The sequence below is a fragment of the Nicotiana tabacum genome, chromosome 2, assembly GCF_000715075.1.
Source record: "Nicotiana tabacum cultivar K326 chromosome 2, ASM71507v2, whole genome shotgun sequence".
Classification (NCBI taxonomy): domain Eukaryota; kingdom Viridiplantae; phylum Streptophyta; class Magnoliopsida; order Solanales; family Solanaceae; genus Nicotiana; species Nicotiana tabacum.
The window spans coordinates 95,976,812-95,995,153 of record NC_134081.1 but is presented as its reverse complement, the minus strand read 5'-3'; the positions used below and the strand labels follow the sequence as shown (position 1 = coordinate 95,995,153).

The following is an 18,342-nucleotide window of genomic DNA, read 5'->3' as shown; positions in this document are numbered from 1 at the left end:
AGATGCCCTCCGCGTGAGTAGGGAAAACCATCGCTAAAGGTACCAGGTAACTTTCCTCGCTGGGACCAGAAGATAGATTAGACATAGTTATAACGAAAGAGAGGGTATTCAAAGTAACGAGGAGTTAAAAACAACAGGGATTGCTAGGGTGGGGAAAGAAGATGCACAACAATGGAATAAGAAGAAGAAGGCACAAGGTTTCGATATGGGAAATCTGTAAAACTCGAGTGTGTGTCTTCACATACCTATTTATAAGAGCTCAGGCATCGAAACCGAGAAATTAGGTCATCATTAGTTAGCACAACTATCGAAGTGACAGATCCAACCAATAAACGCATGCGAAACGTCGCAACGCATCGGGAAAATGCACATTAAATGACGTATAACATAATGACGTCACTTTGATCCAGGAATAACGTAACCCCAAAAGTTGCGGCTCATGAAAGGCCACGTTGCCCACTCGTCCAATCATCTCGACCACGACGAACAGAATCCGCTCATCAAGCTCGTCTGAAGCCGACCTTAATAAGCGAAGGGACTAACTGTATAAGTCAAAATCTGCCCTAGAATATTTAGGACAAGATAATGCTAAAGGAAGAGTCTTCAAGCCGTTATCAGTCGAGTTCGACCGGGAAGCAGCGAGTTTCATGGCCAAAATGTCAACAAGGGTCGACGTCGAGCACCGTTGGCAAAGTTGTAACGGCTAGTTTTCAAATTAGGATATTAAAGAGAATATTATAGTGAATATTCTCTGCACTTATACTATTAGGGTTTGTTAAGGAAATGACTCATATAAATAGAAAAGGAAGACAATGGTGTAAGTCATATGATATTCATTTTGTAAGAATACACTTTGACAAAAGATCTTTTCTCTCTCTCTCTTACTAAGACACAAATATCACCTTTTCACCAAGATTTTTGTCCATATTATTCCATACTTTCCACTAGATCCGGGGATAATTCGAACATTCAAGGATTTGTCTGTCATCTATCATTGTTAGGAGGAATAACCACCTAGTTCCCCCTTTATTGGGTGAATCGTTCCTTCTATCTACTTAAATGCCATTTATTATTGTTCGTTGCTATTTAATGCTCTATTATTGCCCACATCACTTGAAATGATTGTTGCGCACCATTATTATATTTCTATCGGATCTGTCCAATGTTACTCACGCTTTCGGAACTCGCATCTAGAAATATTATTATTAACTATGTTTAACCCCTTAATACATAAGTTTAATTATTTGAGCCAAGGGTTACACTTTTTGGTCAATTAAGTATTGCATTTCGTGTTTAACATCTCAAGCAACAAGAGAGTTGACGTATGTAGGCTTATTTAGTTATTAGAGAACTTTTGTATTAGCTCATATCATTTCTAGCTGCAAGTAGTGGTGTTCCTACATGCTGGCCTTCCGTTTCCTGTCAAAAGATTAATGTAAATAAAATATATTGTTTTCTTCTTTTATGGTGAGGGAAAGTCTGTCCTGCCTTGCCACGGGCTATATTAGTTAATGATTGCTATTTTTTAGTACCGTGTTATGATCCCTATTCCATCTTTAACACATCTTTAACACATTCCACGGGCTTTATCAAGAATGAAAATGTCACGACCCGAAATTTTCACATTCGGACCGTGATGGCGCCTAACATTTCACTTGCTAGGCAAGCCAACGTTAGAATAATATTATCCATTTTTAAAATAATTTTAAATTGATTAATAACAAAGAAACAAATGCGGAAGCAAAGTTTGAAATATAGTGAATAATCCATAAAAATAACGGTGTCTAAATACCATCCCAGAATTGGTGTCACAAGTGCACGAGCTTCTAGAATAATACAAATAAAGGTCTGAATAAAATAAAGCTGTCTGAAAATAAACACACAGCTAAAGTAAAATAGAAGGGGACTTCAGAACTGCGGACGCCATGCAGTTATACCTCAAGTCTCCTCCGAGTAGCTGAAATCCGAGCAAGTCTATGGCACGCCGCTGGGACCAACTCCGAAATCTGCACAAGAAGTGCAGAGTGTAGTATCAGTACAACCGACCCTATGTACTGGTAAGTGCTGAGCCTAACCTCGACGAAGTAGGGACGAGGCTAAGGCGGTTCACTTACATTAACCTGTACGCAATATTAATAACAACAACAAATAATAGAAATAAATCAGGTAACTCATTTATAATAATTGAAGCCAACTCAGCAATCATAATCCATTATTATTTCACCCAAATCTGTTGCAGCATGCAACCCGCTCTCACAATATATTCACATTCAATTCTGTTGTAGCGTGCAACCCGCTCTCCCAATATATTCCTTTTAATCAAGTCTGTCATATATTTATTTCAATCAAGTATATATATAGACTTTTAAATAAGTCTGTTGCGGCGTGCAATCCGATACCCTAATATTGACTTTTAAATAAGTCTATTACGGCGTGCAATCTGATCCCCCAATATTGACTTTTAAATAAGTCTATTGCGGCGTGTAATCCGATCCTCCAATATTTTCATTTACCAATCAATTCTTATAGAAGCAATTCCCCAATAAACGTAACAATTAATACAAAAATTATAAGACAACAAGCATACAATAATTATGATTTAATTATGAAGCAACCAATGACAAATAGCAATTATTATGGAAATCAGGGAGCAAATAGGCAATTTAATATTTAATATGCTAAATATCAAATAATAATTAAGGCACATAATTCAAATAACATGTAACAATTAATGCAGGAATTCAAGAATTAATATTTAATTTATGATTAAAAATAATTTATGATTTTTCAAGTAAGCAGGCAAATAATTAATTTGACGACGTATAGACACTCGTCACTTCGCCTATACGTCGTTTACATGCAATTCACATAACAAACAATTTAAGGGTTCTATTCTCTCAAGTCAAGGTTAACCCCGACACTTACCTCGCTTTGTAAATTCCAATCAATTATTCAACCACAACTTTTCCTTTTAAATTTGCCTCCGAAAGCTTCAAATCTATTCATAAATAATTTAATATATTCAATACTAATCATAGGAATTAATTCCATATGAATTTACAAATTTTCCGGATAAAAATCTAAAATTCATTAAAATATTCAGCAGTGGGACCCACGTCTCAAATCCCAAAAAAACTCATGAAATACGAACACCCGTTCCGATACGAGTTCAACCATACCAAATTTATCCAATTCCGATATCAAATGGAATTTCAAATCTAAATTTTTTATTTTTGGAAAGTTTTACAAAAATTCCAATTTCGTCCATCTAAATCTGAAATAAATGATGAATTTAGACATAGATTTGTGAAATATAATCACTTTATGTTAAAGAACACTTACCCAGTTCAAAGTCGTAAAAATCCCCCTTGAAATCGCCCAAATCCGAGACTCAAAACTCAAAAATGAGTAAAAATGGCTAAGACCCGATTTTATGTATTTTGCCCAGCATTTTCGCATCGGCGGTGCATGGGCTCGCACATGCGACCTCGCATCTACGAAAAGGGGCTGCCAGGCGAGGTTTCGCATCTGCGGACAAAATGTCACACCTGCGACGTCCTCTTGTGCGCAAAAGGGCCGCACCTGCGAAGGCCGCATCTGCGATGGAAGTCTCGCTTCTGCAAGCTCGCACCTGCGGTCAAAATTCCGCAGGTGCAATTATACCAGAACCCAAATTTCAGATTTTTGCTTAAGTCCAATTCTTGTTTCGATTTCAATCCGTTTTACTCTCGGGGTACTCGGGACCCCGCTCGAATATACCAACAAGTCCTGTAACATAATACGGACTGACTCAGGGTTTAAAATCACATCAAACAATACTGAAATTACAATTCACACCCCGATTCGAACTTTGAGTTTTAAACTTTTAATTTGCAAATCTCGTGCCAAAACATATTAAATGAATCCGGAATAACTTCAAATTTGGCACACAAGTCATAAATGACATAACGGAGCTGTTCAAATTTTCAGAATCGGATTCCGGCTCCGATATCAAAAAGTCAACCCTGTGGTCAAACTTGGAATATTTAGCCTTTAAATTGCTAGTTCCGTTAAATGGTCATAACTTTAGCTAGGGACCTCCAAATTAAAATTTGGGCATACGCCCAAGTCTCAAATCACGATACGGAGCTACTTGAACTGTCAAAACACTGATCCGGATCCGTTTGCTAAAAATGTTGACCAAAGTCAACTCACTTGAATTTTAAAGCTCTATTTCATATTTTAATTTATTTTTCACATGAAAACTTTCCAGAAAATTTTACGGACTACGCACGCAAGCCGAGGAATAATAAATGGTGGTTTTCGTGGTCTTAGAACACATAATTACTTATTAAATTTAAAGATGACATTTTGGGTCATCACAGAAAAGCAGCATTCTCTCAAGTCTGTGTCAATCTTGCAAGTGATTCTCAAGGGCATCAAGAATAAAGAACAACATAACAAAGGGCCAACTTCTTGTATTGAGTCATCACATGTCCTTAGTTGTGTTTCACTTTTGTTAAAGCACTTCAATTGTAATTCCTACTTAGCTTGTTTAGAAGCATTGCGTAGGAAACCCTTTATAAATCATAAACCCTTGTGTTTGTGTCTTGGCTAAAGTTAGTCGAGTTGTAAAGTATTTGTAATAGAGTTATTAGAAAATGGCTTGTAATAGAATGTTACAAGCTAGTGAGGGATTAAGAGGTTAATTCCTAGGTTACATAGGTTGTAATCTAAAAGTTGCTCAGTAGTGAAGTTAAAATCCTACAAGGGTAGGTCGTGATTTTTAATCCCGTTGAGCTGGGAATTTTTCACGTAAAATTCCTCCTGTCATTTACTTACTGCAGTGTGCATGGTTTCTGTGGGAACTTATATCTGTGGGAACTAATAGAGAACCTGGTTCTCTATATAGTTTGGTGAACCCTCAAATTCTATCAATTGGTATCAGAGCGGGTTCTTTCTATCAGGCTAACACCTAGAAAGGATCCTCATGGCTGATCCACCAAACTTTGAAGAATGTCAATCAACTTATAGACCACCACGATTTAATGGCTAATACTATAGATGGTGGAAGACAAGAATGCATGATTTTATCATGGCTGAAGATTCATAGCTCTGGGATGTTATCTGCGATGGTCCCTTCGTTCCTATGAGAACCATTGGAGAACCAGCAGTGACAGTTCCCAAGTCTAGGCGTGTCAATCTGCCAAGGAGATATGGGAAGCACTCCAAATAGCACACGAAGGGACAACTCAAGTCAAGCAGTCGAAGATTGATATGCTAACCACTGAGTATGAACTCTTCAGGATGAAGGACGATGAGTCCATTCAGGACATGCACACTCGCTTCACCTCTATCATCAATAAGCTCTATTCCCTAGGAAAAATCATTCCAAGGAACAAACTTGTCAGGAAAATACTCAGTGTATTACTTGGTTCTTGGGAAAGCAAAGTAAATGCTATCACGGAGGCAAAGGGTCTACAAAAGCTAACCATTGATGAACTCATTGGTAATTTGAAAACTTATGAAATGAAGAAGAAAAAGGATGATGAGAGAAGAGAACCCAAAAAGGGAGAAGAACCCAGTCCTCAAGACAGACAACAATGAATCAAGTGGTGAGGATGCTGATATGGCTTATTTGACAAAGAGATTTCAAAAAATGGTCCGCAAAAATGGAGGTATTCCGAAGAAGGGAAGCTCCAGCAAGCCAAGAGGATATGACTTATGTCATAAGTACGGGAAGCCAGGTCACTTCATCAAGGATTGCCCTCTCCTCAAGCAAGACCATTACAAGCACAACATAGACAAAGCAGCCAAGAAGAACCCGATTCCTGACAAAAGATTTAAAAGAAAAGAAGCTGCTGATAATATTGTGAAACCATCTCTTGTTGCATGGGGAGACTCTTCTAGTGAATCTGGAGAAGATGATGCACAAGGTGACACCTCCATGATGGCAGTAGAAAGTGAAGGAGCTGATTATGATTTCATTTTTGCCCTGATGGCAAAATCTGATGATGATGAAGACAATGATGATGGTGAGGTAAACTTTCTGGACGTTCAAAGAAATTTGAAGTTTTACTCTCAAAAAAAGCTTATATCTTTGGCTAATATTTTAATTGATGCTTATCACAGTCTCATTAATGATAGAAATGCGCTAACCATGGAACTAGGATAAATAGAACACGAGAGAGATGATCTAGTGGTGGTTGCGGTTGATCTAAGAGAGACCATTGAGAGTTTAAAAAGGGAAAAGGATATTTTGACCGAGAGAAGTGCAAACATAGAGCATGAGAGAGATGACCTATTAGTAGTAGTTGTAGACCTAAAGGAAACAATTAAGGAACTCAGAAGGAAAAGTAGGCCTATGAACACCCAAAAGGGATAGGAAGTTGCAAGTAAGGCACACCTTATGCTTGAAGATGAGATAAAATAAGTGAAATCTAGTCTGTGTGCCGAACTTGAGAGAAACAAACAACTTCAGGAAGATCTAGGCAGAGTTAAGAATGATCTAGAAAAATCACTCAAGTGGACCTGGTCCTCTGATGTTATCACTGCCTTGTGTAAAAACAATGGGGGAAACAGGCAAGTGATAGGGTTCCAAAGGGAAAAGACTCCTTACAACCCTCATAGAAAGTATGTTACTATACCTGATAACTGGCTTTGCACTCACTGTGGTAATACTGGGCACTTTAAGGAAACTTGTAAGGCCAAGTTTCAATCTCAACAGAAAAACAAAGTTTTTGCTAAAAAGGTAACTACTGTTAGAGAACCTGATCCCTTATATAAAAGATGCATGATGCCTGCTTGGATAAAAAAAGGTCCTGATTCATCCCTTTCCCAATTACAAGGGACCCAAACTTATTTGGGTTCCTAAGTCTAACCCTTGATTTCCTTTTCAAGGGAGCAGCCAATAATGGTACATGGATAGTTGTTACTCGAAGCACATGAGTGGAAGCACAAATGATTTTCTTTCACTCAAAGCCCTGCAAGGATGGAGTGTATCCTTTGAAAACGGCAAAAAGGGATACATTCTAGGAATTGGAAGAATTGGGAAGTTTCTTTCTCACTCAATTGAAAATGGGTACTACGTGAATGGGTGGAAGTACGGCCTGTTAAGTGTCTTCCAAATCTGTGACAAGGGAAACAAGAGTGGTGATCTCAGCTGTCTAAGTGTTGTTGATGATGATGCTGAACTATGGCACAGAAGGCTGGGTCATGCAAGTTTCACGTTGCTGAACAAGTTGGTCAAGAAGGACATGGTTCGTGGCCTGCCCAACTCAAGCTTCAAGGATCACAAGGTGTGCGATGCAATGTGTTAAGGAATGTATACATGTGATCTTTGATGAATCTCACCACTTATGTGGGAAGGATTCACATGATAAGATTGATCAAGAGGGAGAATAGTCAATTGTCCCTGGTGAAGTCATTAACATGGCAAATGTAAAAAGTGATATGATGAGTCACGTCAAGGATTCAAATGACAATGGCACATCTGAATCTCCAACAACTGAAGCTGAAAACATAGTTGCTAATGCAGATCAAGGCACCCCACATGCAGAGAGAGAATCACATTCAGAAATACCTGGACCTTCCCACAACAAGGTTCGGGTGTCTAATTGGAAACACAAAAGTTCACATCCTCTGTAAAATGTGATCACTCCTCTTGATTCAGGAATTCAAACCATATCAAAGGCAAGGTTGGTAGTTCAAGGGTACAATCAGGAAGAAGGGATTGACTATGATGAAGTATTTACCCTAGTTTCACGAATGAAGGCAATCAGAATCCTCATTACCTTTGCGTCTCATATGAAATTCAAATTGTTCCAAATGGATGTCAAAAGTGCATTTCTGAATGGCTTTCTAAAATAAGAAGTTTATGTCATGCAACCTCCTGGATTTGAGAGTCACGAGCATCCTGAGCATGTGTTCAAACTGGACAAGGCACTGTATGGGCTAACGCAGGCTCCCCGGGCTTGCTATGAAAGGTTTTCAAAGTTCCTTCTAGAAAATGGCTTTACAAGAGGGAAAATTGACAACACTCTTTTTCTGAAGAAACGAGGGAGGAACCTACTCATTGTTCAAGTATATGTTGATGATATCATTTTCGGAGCCACAACCGGCTTTCTTTGTGAAGAGTTTGCAAAACTCATGAGGAGTGAGTTCAAGATAAGTGTGATGGGAGAATTAAATTTCTTTCTAGGACTTCAAGTGAGGTAATATCAAAAGGTGACATTGATAAGTCAGCAGAAGTACATCAAGGAGCTGCTGAAAAGGTTTGACATGGAAGCATCCAAAGTTATTGACACTCCTATTGCCACAGCTACTCGTCTAGACATGGATGAACCTGGTTCCCCTGTAAATAAGACCATGTATAGAGGGATCGTAGGATCACTTTTGTATCTCACAACAAGCAGACCAGATATCGTTTTCAGTGTGGGACTGTGTGCCAGGTTTCCGTCTAATCCCAAGGAATCTCATCTGAAGGCTACCAAAAGAATCTTGAGGTATCTTAAAGGAACGCATGACCTAGTTCTCTACTATCCCTCAGTAGATAACCTTGACTTCATAGGGTATGTTAGTGCTGACTATGCTGCTTATCTGGTGGATAAGAAAAACACTTCTGGTATGGCACATTTTCTGGGTTCATGTCTAATCTCATGGGGCACAAGAAAAATAAAACTCAGTGGCCTTTTCAACTGCTAAAGCTGAGTATGTGGCAACCGCCTCTTGCTATGCTCCACTACTGTGGATCAAGCAGCCGCTAGAAAAGTTCGAGACAATGTTGAGAAAGGGCTCATCTGCATGAAGTTTTGCAGCATAGAAGATCAAATTGCAGATATCTTCACCAAAGCACTGAGCAGAGAGCACTTTGAAAAGAATCGCTTGGCACCAGGGGTGATGAAGTCTAACCAGGGACCTGGTCCCTCGATGATTGGCTATGAAAGAACTGTACGGGTAAAATAGCTAAAAAGTGTTTTCTAGTAAAGTCTAACTCACCTCTATACCGTTACATGTAGATACGCATGACGATTACAGAGCAGACAAGTAGCTAATGCATTGCACGATTGGTCAAAGGATGAGGCTTACATTTTCAAACTCTGTCAGGGAACCTGGTTCCTTTGACACAGGTTAATAGCTCCTTTGTACTCTCATGCATAATTTTTTAAACGGCTGAAACGGTGCCACGTCATTATATTATCAATTTCCTTTTGGTTTTTGAATCAAAGCGTCTCACCCTTTATGAAGCTACCCGAATACCCAAAATTGATACCCCAACCAGTCTCTATCTCTTCTCAAATAAATCTATTCACAGTCACTTTCAGAACTGTTCATATCACGAATCCAAAATTCCCCTTTTCCCTTCTTCAAACTCTCTTCTTCAACTAAATACACTCGACCATGTCTGACAATCAGGAAACACAAAATGTTCCAAGTGTCGTCCCCACTGTGTCCTCACCTATTAAAATATCAGTACCGGATAGTACTACTGGGGCACCAACTGAGGGACCTGATCCCTTCACCAAAGAGGAGCCAACCCTTGGTTCCTCTCAAGCACCCCAGGTCAGTATTGATCCTACTCTTTCTCCTCACTTCTACGCTGAGCCTTTGTCCATGGTTGTTCCTGAAATGAGATCGTTATCTGAAGGGGAGAATGAGGACAGTGTAGATGATTATGATAATGTGGCTATTGCTAGTTTTATCAAGGTTAGGAGTAGACAGGCCACTACTCAAGTGCCGACTCCTAAGAGACCTATCACTAGGTTGCAGAAGAAGGAAGAATTTGAGTCAGTTTTAAGGAAAACAAGAAGAGGAGATTGGTGAAAGATAGAAAGGTTGTAAATGAGAAGGCAGTGCCTCCTGCACTAGTCGTTGATGTTGATGATGAGGTAGAAGAGGAACCTGGTTCCTTGGTTCGTAAGTCTTCAATGAAACTTACTGTTCCAAAGTCCAAAAGGGAGTCATCTGTGAGTGAAATGGACTTGAGCAAGGTTGAGGATGAAAAATCTTGTGAAAAGGTAGTTGAGGAATCTGGGGAACAAGTGATAGAAGAATCAGTTGAAAAAGTGTCTGCGAAAAGGGTGTCTGGGAAATCTGCTGAGAAATGAAAGAGTGCTCGCACATCAGTAAAAAGGAAGGGTGATGCAAGTGAGGAACCTCGTTCCTCCAAAAAGACCAAGATTGATGATACCCAGGATGCTAGCAAGGAAAAATTGAAAAATCAAAAGGTGCTGTGGGGCCATACATTTGCCCTTGATATTCTAGATATGGCTGGCATGTGCCAATTGGTGGAGATCTGTGAATTCCAACAGTGGACACACCTGTTCACAGGTGACTGTCCCAAAGTTTATGAAGGTGAAATGCGCAGTCTTTATGCCGACGTTTTTACAGTTGAGGATGATCATATTTGTGTGATGGTGAATGGTGTTGATCTTGTGATGGACTCTGCTGTGCTGGGAACTATTTTGGGAGTGCCCGCTGAGGGTTTGTCTTCTATTCAGGGAACCTGCTCTTCGAACTTTAGAAATGCTATCTTGAAGGATAATACAGTCCAGCAAGGGGAACGGGTACACAAGAAGGCCCTCCTTCCAGTGTACCAACTGTTGTTTGAATTGGTGAACAAGGTTTTGCTCTCTCGTGTAGAACAAAGGTCTATTACATCTCGGGCAGACTTGGTTCTCATGGAAGCACTAGATAGATACACAACTATCAACATGCCTGGCATCATGATAGAACACATGCAGAAGGTGGCAGAGTTCAAGGATGGTAATCATGGGATGCCTTAAGGGTTCCTCCTCACTAAAGTTTTTGAGTTCTTCAAAGTCCCTTTGGGAAAAGCCAAAGTGGGTACTCATAAGCAAACCTTCTCTAAGACCACCCTCGAGGAATGTGAGTGCATTGATAAGGTTGGAGGAGTTGGCAGCACTCTACTATCTCCCAGTTGATCAACGCCCAAAATAGTGCCACTGATGAGATAAGGAAGCTGAAGGCAAGGAATGCCATTCTTCAGGGTCAGCTAAGTCAGCTTCAGGAGGTACCTGGTTTCCGCAGCTCTCACAGCACAGAGGTTGCCCGTATGACGAAAGAAAATGCCGACCTCAGAAAACAAGTTGAGGACCTGAAGGAGAAACTGCTCAATGAGCAGATGTCAGCTAATGCTCGCATGGACATCCTTCTTAAAACCCTTGCCTCTTCATCTAAGCCTTCCCCCTCCAGTGCCCCCTAGAATGTGTTCCCTTTCCAGTATCAAATGCTAGTGTCTGTCCTTTGTTTTAGTTCTGATGATATTTATGACTGGTACTTCTGTTTTTGCTGTTTTTTATTTTGTGGATGTGTTGGTAACAATGGAACTACTCCCTGCTTAATTTCCAAAAATTAATAGAAGTTTCATCCTTTTGCTATGTATGTCTTGCTCTTTATGCTCTGTTTTTAGTCATGTTGTGTGCACACAAGTGGCATAAGTTAACTCAAGCTAGACTTCTTTCTGTTGTAAGCCTGTTACTAATCTTTTTATGATGCCAAAGGGGGGAAAATAATTCAGGGGGAACAGGTTGGGTAACTGATTCAGGGGGAACTCAGGAAATGCTGGTTCTTAGGGGGAACATGAATTATAAGTTTGTCATCATCAAAAAGGGGGAAATTGATAGGCTATATGTATATCCCTATTATGTTTTGATGATCTAACAAACTTACTGTCAAGAACCAGATAAGGAACCTGTTACACATTCTCAAGACCTTAAGATCAAAAGGATCCAGCTTGGGATATGGTTCAACTCTTCAGAGTCAAAGGAACAACAGAGGGAACAGATAGCTACCGTTTCCCGAGAAAACTGCACAAGTCAACTGCCCGATCTATAAAGTTGCTGCCTGCACACGCTACAGTGCAGAAACAATGCAGCAGTCAACTTTATGGGGAGTGCCCTTTACCTAACTTGCTTACATCATTCAAGTGATGTCACAAATGAGTTATTTACATCAAGCAAAGGTAAAACAAAACACTTGCACGTTCAAGAATGAAAAGCAGCATTCTCTCAAGTCTGTGTCAATCTTGCAAGTGATTCTCAAGGGCATCAAGAACAAAGGACAACATAACAAAGGACCAGCTTCTTGTATTGAGTCATCACATGTCCTTAGTTGTGTTGCACCTTTGTTAAAGCACTTCAATTGTAATTCCTACTTAGCTTGTTTAGAAGCATTGCGTAGGAAATCCTTTATAAATCATAAACCCTTGTGTTTCTGTCTTGGCTAGAGTTAGTCGAGCTGTAAAGTCTTTGTAATAGAGTTATTACAAAATGACTTGTAATCGAGTGTTACAAGATAGTGAGGGATTAAGAGGTTAATTCCTTGGTTACATAGGTTGTAATCTGAAAGTTGCTCAGTAGTGAAGTTGAAATCCTACAAGGGTAGGTCATGGTTTTTAATCTCGTTCAGCTAGAAATTTTTCACGTAAAATTCCTCCTGTCATTTACTTACTGCAGTGTGCGTGGTTTCTGTGAAAACTTATATCTATGAGAACTAATAGAGAACCTAGTTCTCTATATAGTTTGGTGGACCCTTGAATTCTATCACTTAGTCTTGGATCCCAAGAACGCATGATTGCGTAGAATTGTCATAAACGCCTTGAAATAATCTGCATATATGATCTCAACTTCAGGGTACTTCAATCGTAGCTCCTCCAACGCTTGCCATAGATGATCATTGTGCAATGTTGCAAAAAAATTTAGTCCTTTGTGACATTGAATTTTCCTGCTATTATCGGAAAACATCATTCGAAAACCTGGAAGGCAACCAATTGGAATAATTCCAGAAACCACAAAGTGTTTGGCCTCTGCATCTTTGATCAGTTGTTCGATAGAACTCCTGATTGTCTCCACAACATCAGGGACAAGTTTGGACACTTCGGAAATAGATTTTGTATGCAAAAGAGAGTGCTTGTAATCATTAAAACCAGGCTGAACCATAAAGACGATAGCTTTCTGAAGAACCTTGTTCCCGCCGCAGTCATGAAAAGAGAAGCAATCCTTATAGAAGAGTTTCATAAAGGCAGAAATCTGCGAGTGATGAGACTGCTGAGGCGCTTGGGATGCCATTCTTTATGAAGGAAAAGGGACTCATAACTGTTGCTCCAGGCGTCATGAAACTAATACCGGACTCAAACTCAACGCCTTCTTCGGTGTAATGTTGTAGAGAAGGCAGACCAAGCACAACGGCTAAATGATCAGAAGTAGAAGCAGAATCATTGTCTCCGAGGCTGTAAATAGAATAAAACGGGAAAGTTTCAGCCTGCGCGTAAGCGGAAGAAGGAGCAAAAAAGAAAGAGGAGATCACTAATAGAAAGATGAAGAAACAATGGTTGGTAAGGGAAGCCATTGAAAGAGAAGAAACAACGATCAGTGAATTAAAGGAGGTAGGGAAAAACTTAGTTTAGGTTAGTGGTAGTATTTATATATGTCCCTCATCCGTGGAGTTAAAGCAATGTTACAGAAACCTAGTAGTAATAGGAAAAATTCTGACTGCGGCAGATTTCCATATATTCTTTATGTTCTTACTTTTGCTTCAAGTTTCTATTAGAGAAACGCTTGAATTTGCTTGATTAAAAAGGCCTACGATTTAGGTAGGAAGGTTGATGTTTCCATATTCAATTTTGAAGCAGAGTTTAAAACTATAAGGTAACTTTATTAAATGCCAAGAATTAGGAAAAGAATTCTGAATGGATTTCATTTAGGGAAACTTTCATAAGTATCACATTTTTAAATAATAGTACATACAGAATCCTAACATCATTAAGTATATATCAAATGAGGCAGTGTATTATTTACATTTGTAGATACCTAAAAGAATTTGGCATCTTCTTAATGTCCGAGAATGTCGCAATTTCATCCCAAAAATCTCTCCTAAAAAATTAGGACTTCACTTTTATCTCCTTAATTCTTGCCATCATCTCCTAAATACATTCATTGCCAACACATCATTCCCCTCCCGCCCATAAATCATGTTTAACTTCTCCTATATTCTTTTCCAATAGCCTCTTAATAAAATGTACAAAATATATTAAGTATATTATACATACATATCCGTCTATTATATGTTCATATATGCATCCATATCTTCCATTTTCAAACCCAAACTCAACACCAAGTATTATACCTGTCACGACCCAAAATCTTCGAAAGGTCGTGATGGCGCCGGACACTATTGTCAGGCAAGCCAACACCAATAATTAGTAAATTCTCATTTTAATATTTTTAAAATCATAGATATTCCCCTCAATTAAATAGCAGAAGATGTAGTTTATAAAATACGTAATAATATCTTTAAAAATGTCCAATACAGTGCAATCCATAATCATCCCAAAACTCGGTGTCACAAATGCATGAGCATTTACTAAGAATGTAAAATAAAATACAACAGTTGTCCGGAATTCAATTGGACAGGAAAAATGTAAGTACTCTGAAGGAGACTCGGTTGACTGCGGAGCGTCGTATAGAATGCAACTCACCTAAGTCCCCTCTATAATCGCGCTTCTGCGCCCACGAGGCCGCTAAACATAGGTGTACCTGCACAAAAATGTGCAGCAAGTGTATCATGAGTACGTAAATTAATGCGTACCCAGCAAGTATCCCACCTAACCTCGAAGAAGTAGTGACGAGGGGTCGACTCGGACACTTACTATGGGCTATAATCAATATACCAATGATATGATAAATTATGGATTTTTATGATGTAACGGTAAACACAATAACATGAGACAAGTAAATAATTCTCTTGTTAATAGGGGATTTCCAAATTTATCTTCATCTTTTAACAATTTAAATCTCCGGCCAGTGAGGCTATATCAATTATCAATAATTCCCCAAACAATCAATTAAGTCATGCGCAAATCATGCCGAGGTTGTACGGCCCGATCCAACAAATATTTAAAATGTGCACTGCCAGAGGGTCGAATGGTGCGAACCATAGATGCATCTATTTACTACCGAGGTGCTCGACCGGATCCACAAATAATAATTATTTTCAAGAAACAAGTTTCTCATTTACAGTCAAGTATCTCATACAAACCTTCAAGTGAGTGAGTTTAACCTTATACAATTCTTTTATCAATTTCTATCATGACTAAGTGATTATATTAGCAAGTAAGGGCACAAACATTCTAAGTATAGCATGATACAGGTCCTAAGCTACCCGGACAATAACATAATAATAGCTACGTACGGACTCTCGTCACCTCGTACGTACGTAGCCCCCACAATTAGGTACAAACATTTATTTAATTCACCTATGGGGTTAATTCCCTCTTACAAGGTTAGAAAGGAGACTTATCTCGCTCCGAAGTTTCATAACCGGCTCCCAAGTCATTCAATCAACTCAAATTGATGCCCAACGCTCCAAAACTAGTCAATAAATGAGCAAATCCACAAATATATACTCTAATACTCATTATAATCCTATTTACAATAATTCCCAACTCTGTTCGAAAAGTCGATAAAATCACCTCGGGCCCACATACCCGGATTCCAAAAAATTTCAAAGAAAATCATTATCTACCTTATGAACTCAAATATATAATTTATTCCCAATTCCATGCCCAAATTCGTGGTCAAAATCCAAAATACCAAATTCTAGGTTTTTCTACCAAAACCCCCCACAATTTATACTAATTTCCATGTTTGAATCCACATAAAAACCATGTATTTGACTCAAAATAGGTGGGAGTTACTTACCTCATAATAAATGATGAAATCTCCTCTTCAAAAGCTCCAAAATCGCCCAATCAAAATGAAAAAATGGGTGAAACGAACCCAAACCTCGATTAAAAGCATTCTGCCCAGCCCGACCTTTGCACCTGCGATCCAATAGCCGCTCCTGCGGCTCCGCAGGTGCGGTCCAAATTCCGCTCCTGCGGTCCTCACTGTACAGCCAAGACCTCGCACCTGCGGAAGTTCTTCGCTTCCACGAGCATCGCAGGTGCGACCTGCTATGCGCATCTGCGCAATTTACGCACCAGCGGTAGCTGCCTCGCGCCTGCGCACACGCAGGTGCGGTTCTCCAGTCCGCTTCTGCGGCTCCCCCAGCTCCAGTCCCTTATCGCTTTTGCGAGCAATTCGCCGCACCCGCGATCTTGCACCTGCGGCCAAAGTCACGCAGGTGTGATTACAGCAGAAGCATTAAGCTTCAGAAATTCTTAAGTCCAAAAATCGATTTGTTAACCCTACGGAATCCACCCGAGGCCCTCGGGACCTCAACCAAAAATACCAACATCCCAAAACACGTTACGAACTTAGTCGAGCCTTCAAATCACATCAAACAACGTCGAATTCATGAATCGCACCCCATTCCAAGCTTAATGAAGTTTAGAATTTCAACTTCTACATTCGATGCTGAAACCTATCAAATCACGTCCGATTGACCTCAAATTTTGCACACAAGTCATAATTGACATTACGGACCTAATCCAACTTTCGGAATCAGAATCCGACCCCGATATCAAAAAGTCCACTCCCGGTCAAACTTCTCAAAATTATCCAAATTTCCAACTTTCGCCAAATGATCTCAAAATGATCTACGGACCTCCAAATCCATTTATGGACGCGCTCCCGATACCGGAATCACCACACGGAGCCATTCCCAGACTCAGAATCCCAAACGGACATTGATAACATTGAAATGCACTTCAACTTAAATTAATGAAATTCTTTCAAAATGCTAACTTCCGCAATAGGTGCCAAAACGCTCCCAGGGAATCCAAAACCCGATCCGAATATACGCCTAGGTCCGAAATCATCATACGAACCTGCCGGAACCTTCAAATCCCGATTCCGAAGCCGTTTACTCTAAAATCCAATCTTAGTCACTTCTTTCCACTTAAAGCTTCCGAAATAAAAATTTTCTTTCCAAATCAATTCTGAACTTCCGAAATTTCATTCCCGACCACGCGTACAAGTCATAATACGTGAAGTGAAGATGCTCATGGCCTCAAACCGCCGAACGATACACTAGAGCTCAAAACGACCGATCGGATCGTTACAATACCTAACCCCAAGTAAATGTTAATCAAGTTGTAGATAAAGTGCATACCATTTTTATATCTTCCATTTTCACACCCAATCTCGACACCCAAGTATTATACCTAACCCAAGCAAATGTTAATCAAGTGGCAGATAAAGTGCATACCATTTTTATACCTAAACACAATTAAGTAAACAAAATATCCATGTATTTTTAAGACGAAGTACATACCATTTTTATACCTAAACACAATTAAAATCCATGGTATATTTTGGTTATCTAATTGTGTTTAGGTATAAAACTTTTATGTACTTTCTCTTCAAAATATCCATTAGTATAATTTTAGTATGATTCGATTTACTCTTCATAAGACCATAGATAACTTCCACGAGTTTTACAATATAATTTAGTATAATTTATTATATTCAAGTATAATTTCCGTATAATTTATTATATTCACAATATACCTTCAATATAATTTATTATATTCACAATATAATTTTTATAAAATTTATGATCCATAGTAAAATTTTAATATAATTTTTATACCCAGTGTACAATTTCAAATACGATTCAATTAAATAAACTCCCCAAAGATTTCAATTGTATAATTTGAGTGTAATTTAATTATATCCACAATATAATATTAATATAATTTATTATATCACATTAATTATTCTAATTATGATTTTTGAAAGATTCTAAAAGTCTTTACTCGTTAATAAGGATAAAAATAAATAACTCTATTTTGATATTCCTACTTCACTACAATTTCGCTCATTCTCTATTTTTCTCACAGATTATTTTCTTATACATTGTCTGTGAAATCTCACTCTTTATTTCTCTCTTTGTTTTGTGTATCTTCAACTGAATCATGAGCTATCTATTTATAGACATCCAATTCTCCTTGCTTGCATCATGGATGACATTATCATAATATAAATGTCAAATTTTCACCTTGTGAAAGCAATGAAAAATCTGCCAACCCAAATCACATTTCCTGTAAATTTGACAGTATGGTACTTTAAGTCAAAGTAAGTTTGTCTTCCTTTCACATTCATGGGATGGACCCCACACTACACATAAAAACAACTCAATTAAGCTCTAGTATTGCACAATTTAATAGTAAAACACCAAAATGTAAGGTAAATAATGAATTATGGCCAAACATCACCCATGTATGAAGAAAATTATTGTATGATATACTCCATCCGTCCCATATTATGTTGTTTTTCGCTTCTCAAAATTTAATATTTTGAAATATATTTTTTACTCCTTTCGTTTCAATTTATGTGAACCCGTTTGACTGGACACGTAGTTTAAGAAAAGAGAGAAGACTTTTGAACTTGTAGTGTAAAA

At 38.7% G+C, this 18,342-nt stretch overlaps 1 protein-coding gene across 1 annotated transcript; it reads right to left on the bottom strand.

The window, feature by feature from the left end:
• Positions 1-12,542: 12,542 nt before the first annotated feature.
• Positions 12,543-13,067, bottom strand: LOC107810835 (GDSL esterase/lipase At1g28570-like). The gene has a single exon (XM_016635665.2). The coding sequence runs from the start codon at positions 13,065-13,067 to the stop codon at positions 12,543-12,545; it is 525 nt and encodes a 174-aa protein (XP_016491151.2).
• Positions 13,068-18,342: the final 5,275 nt, after the last annotated feature.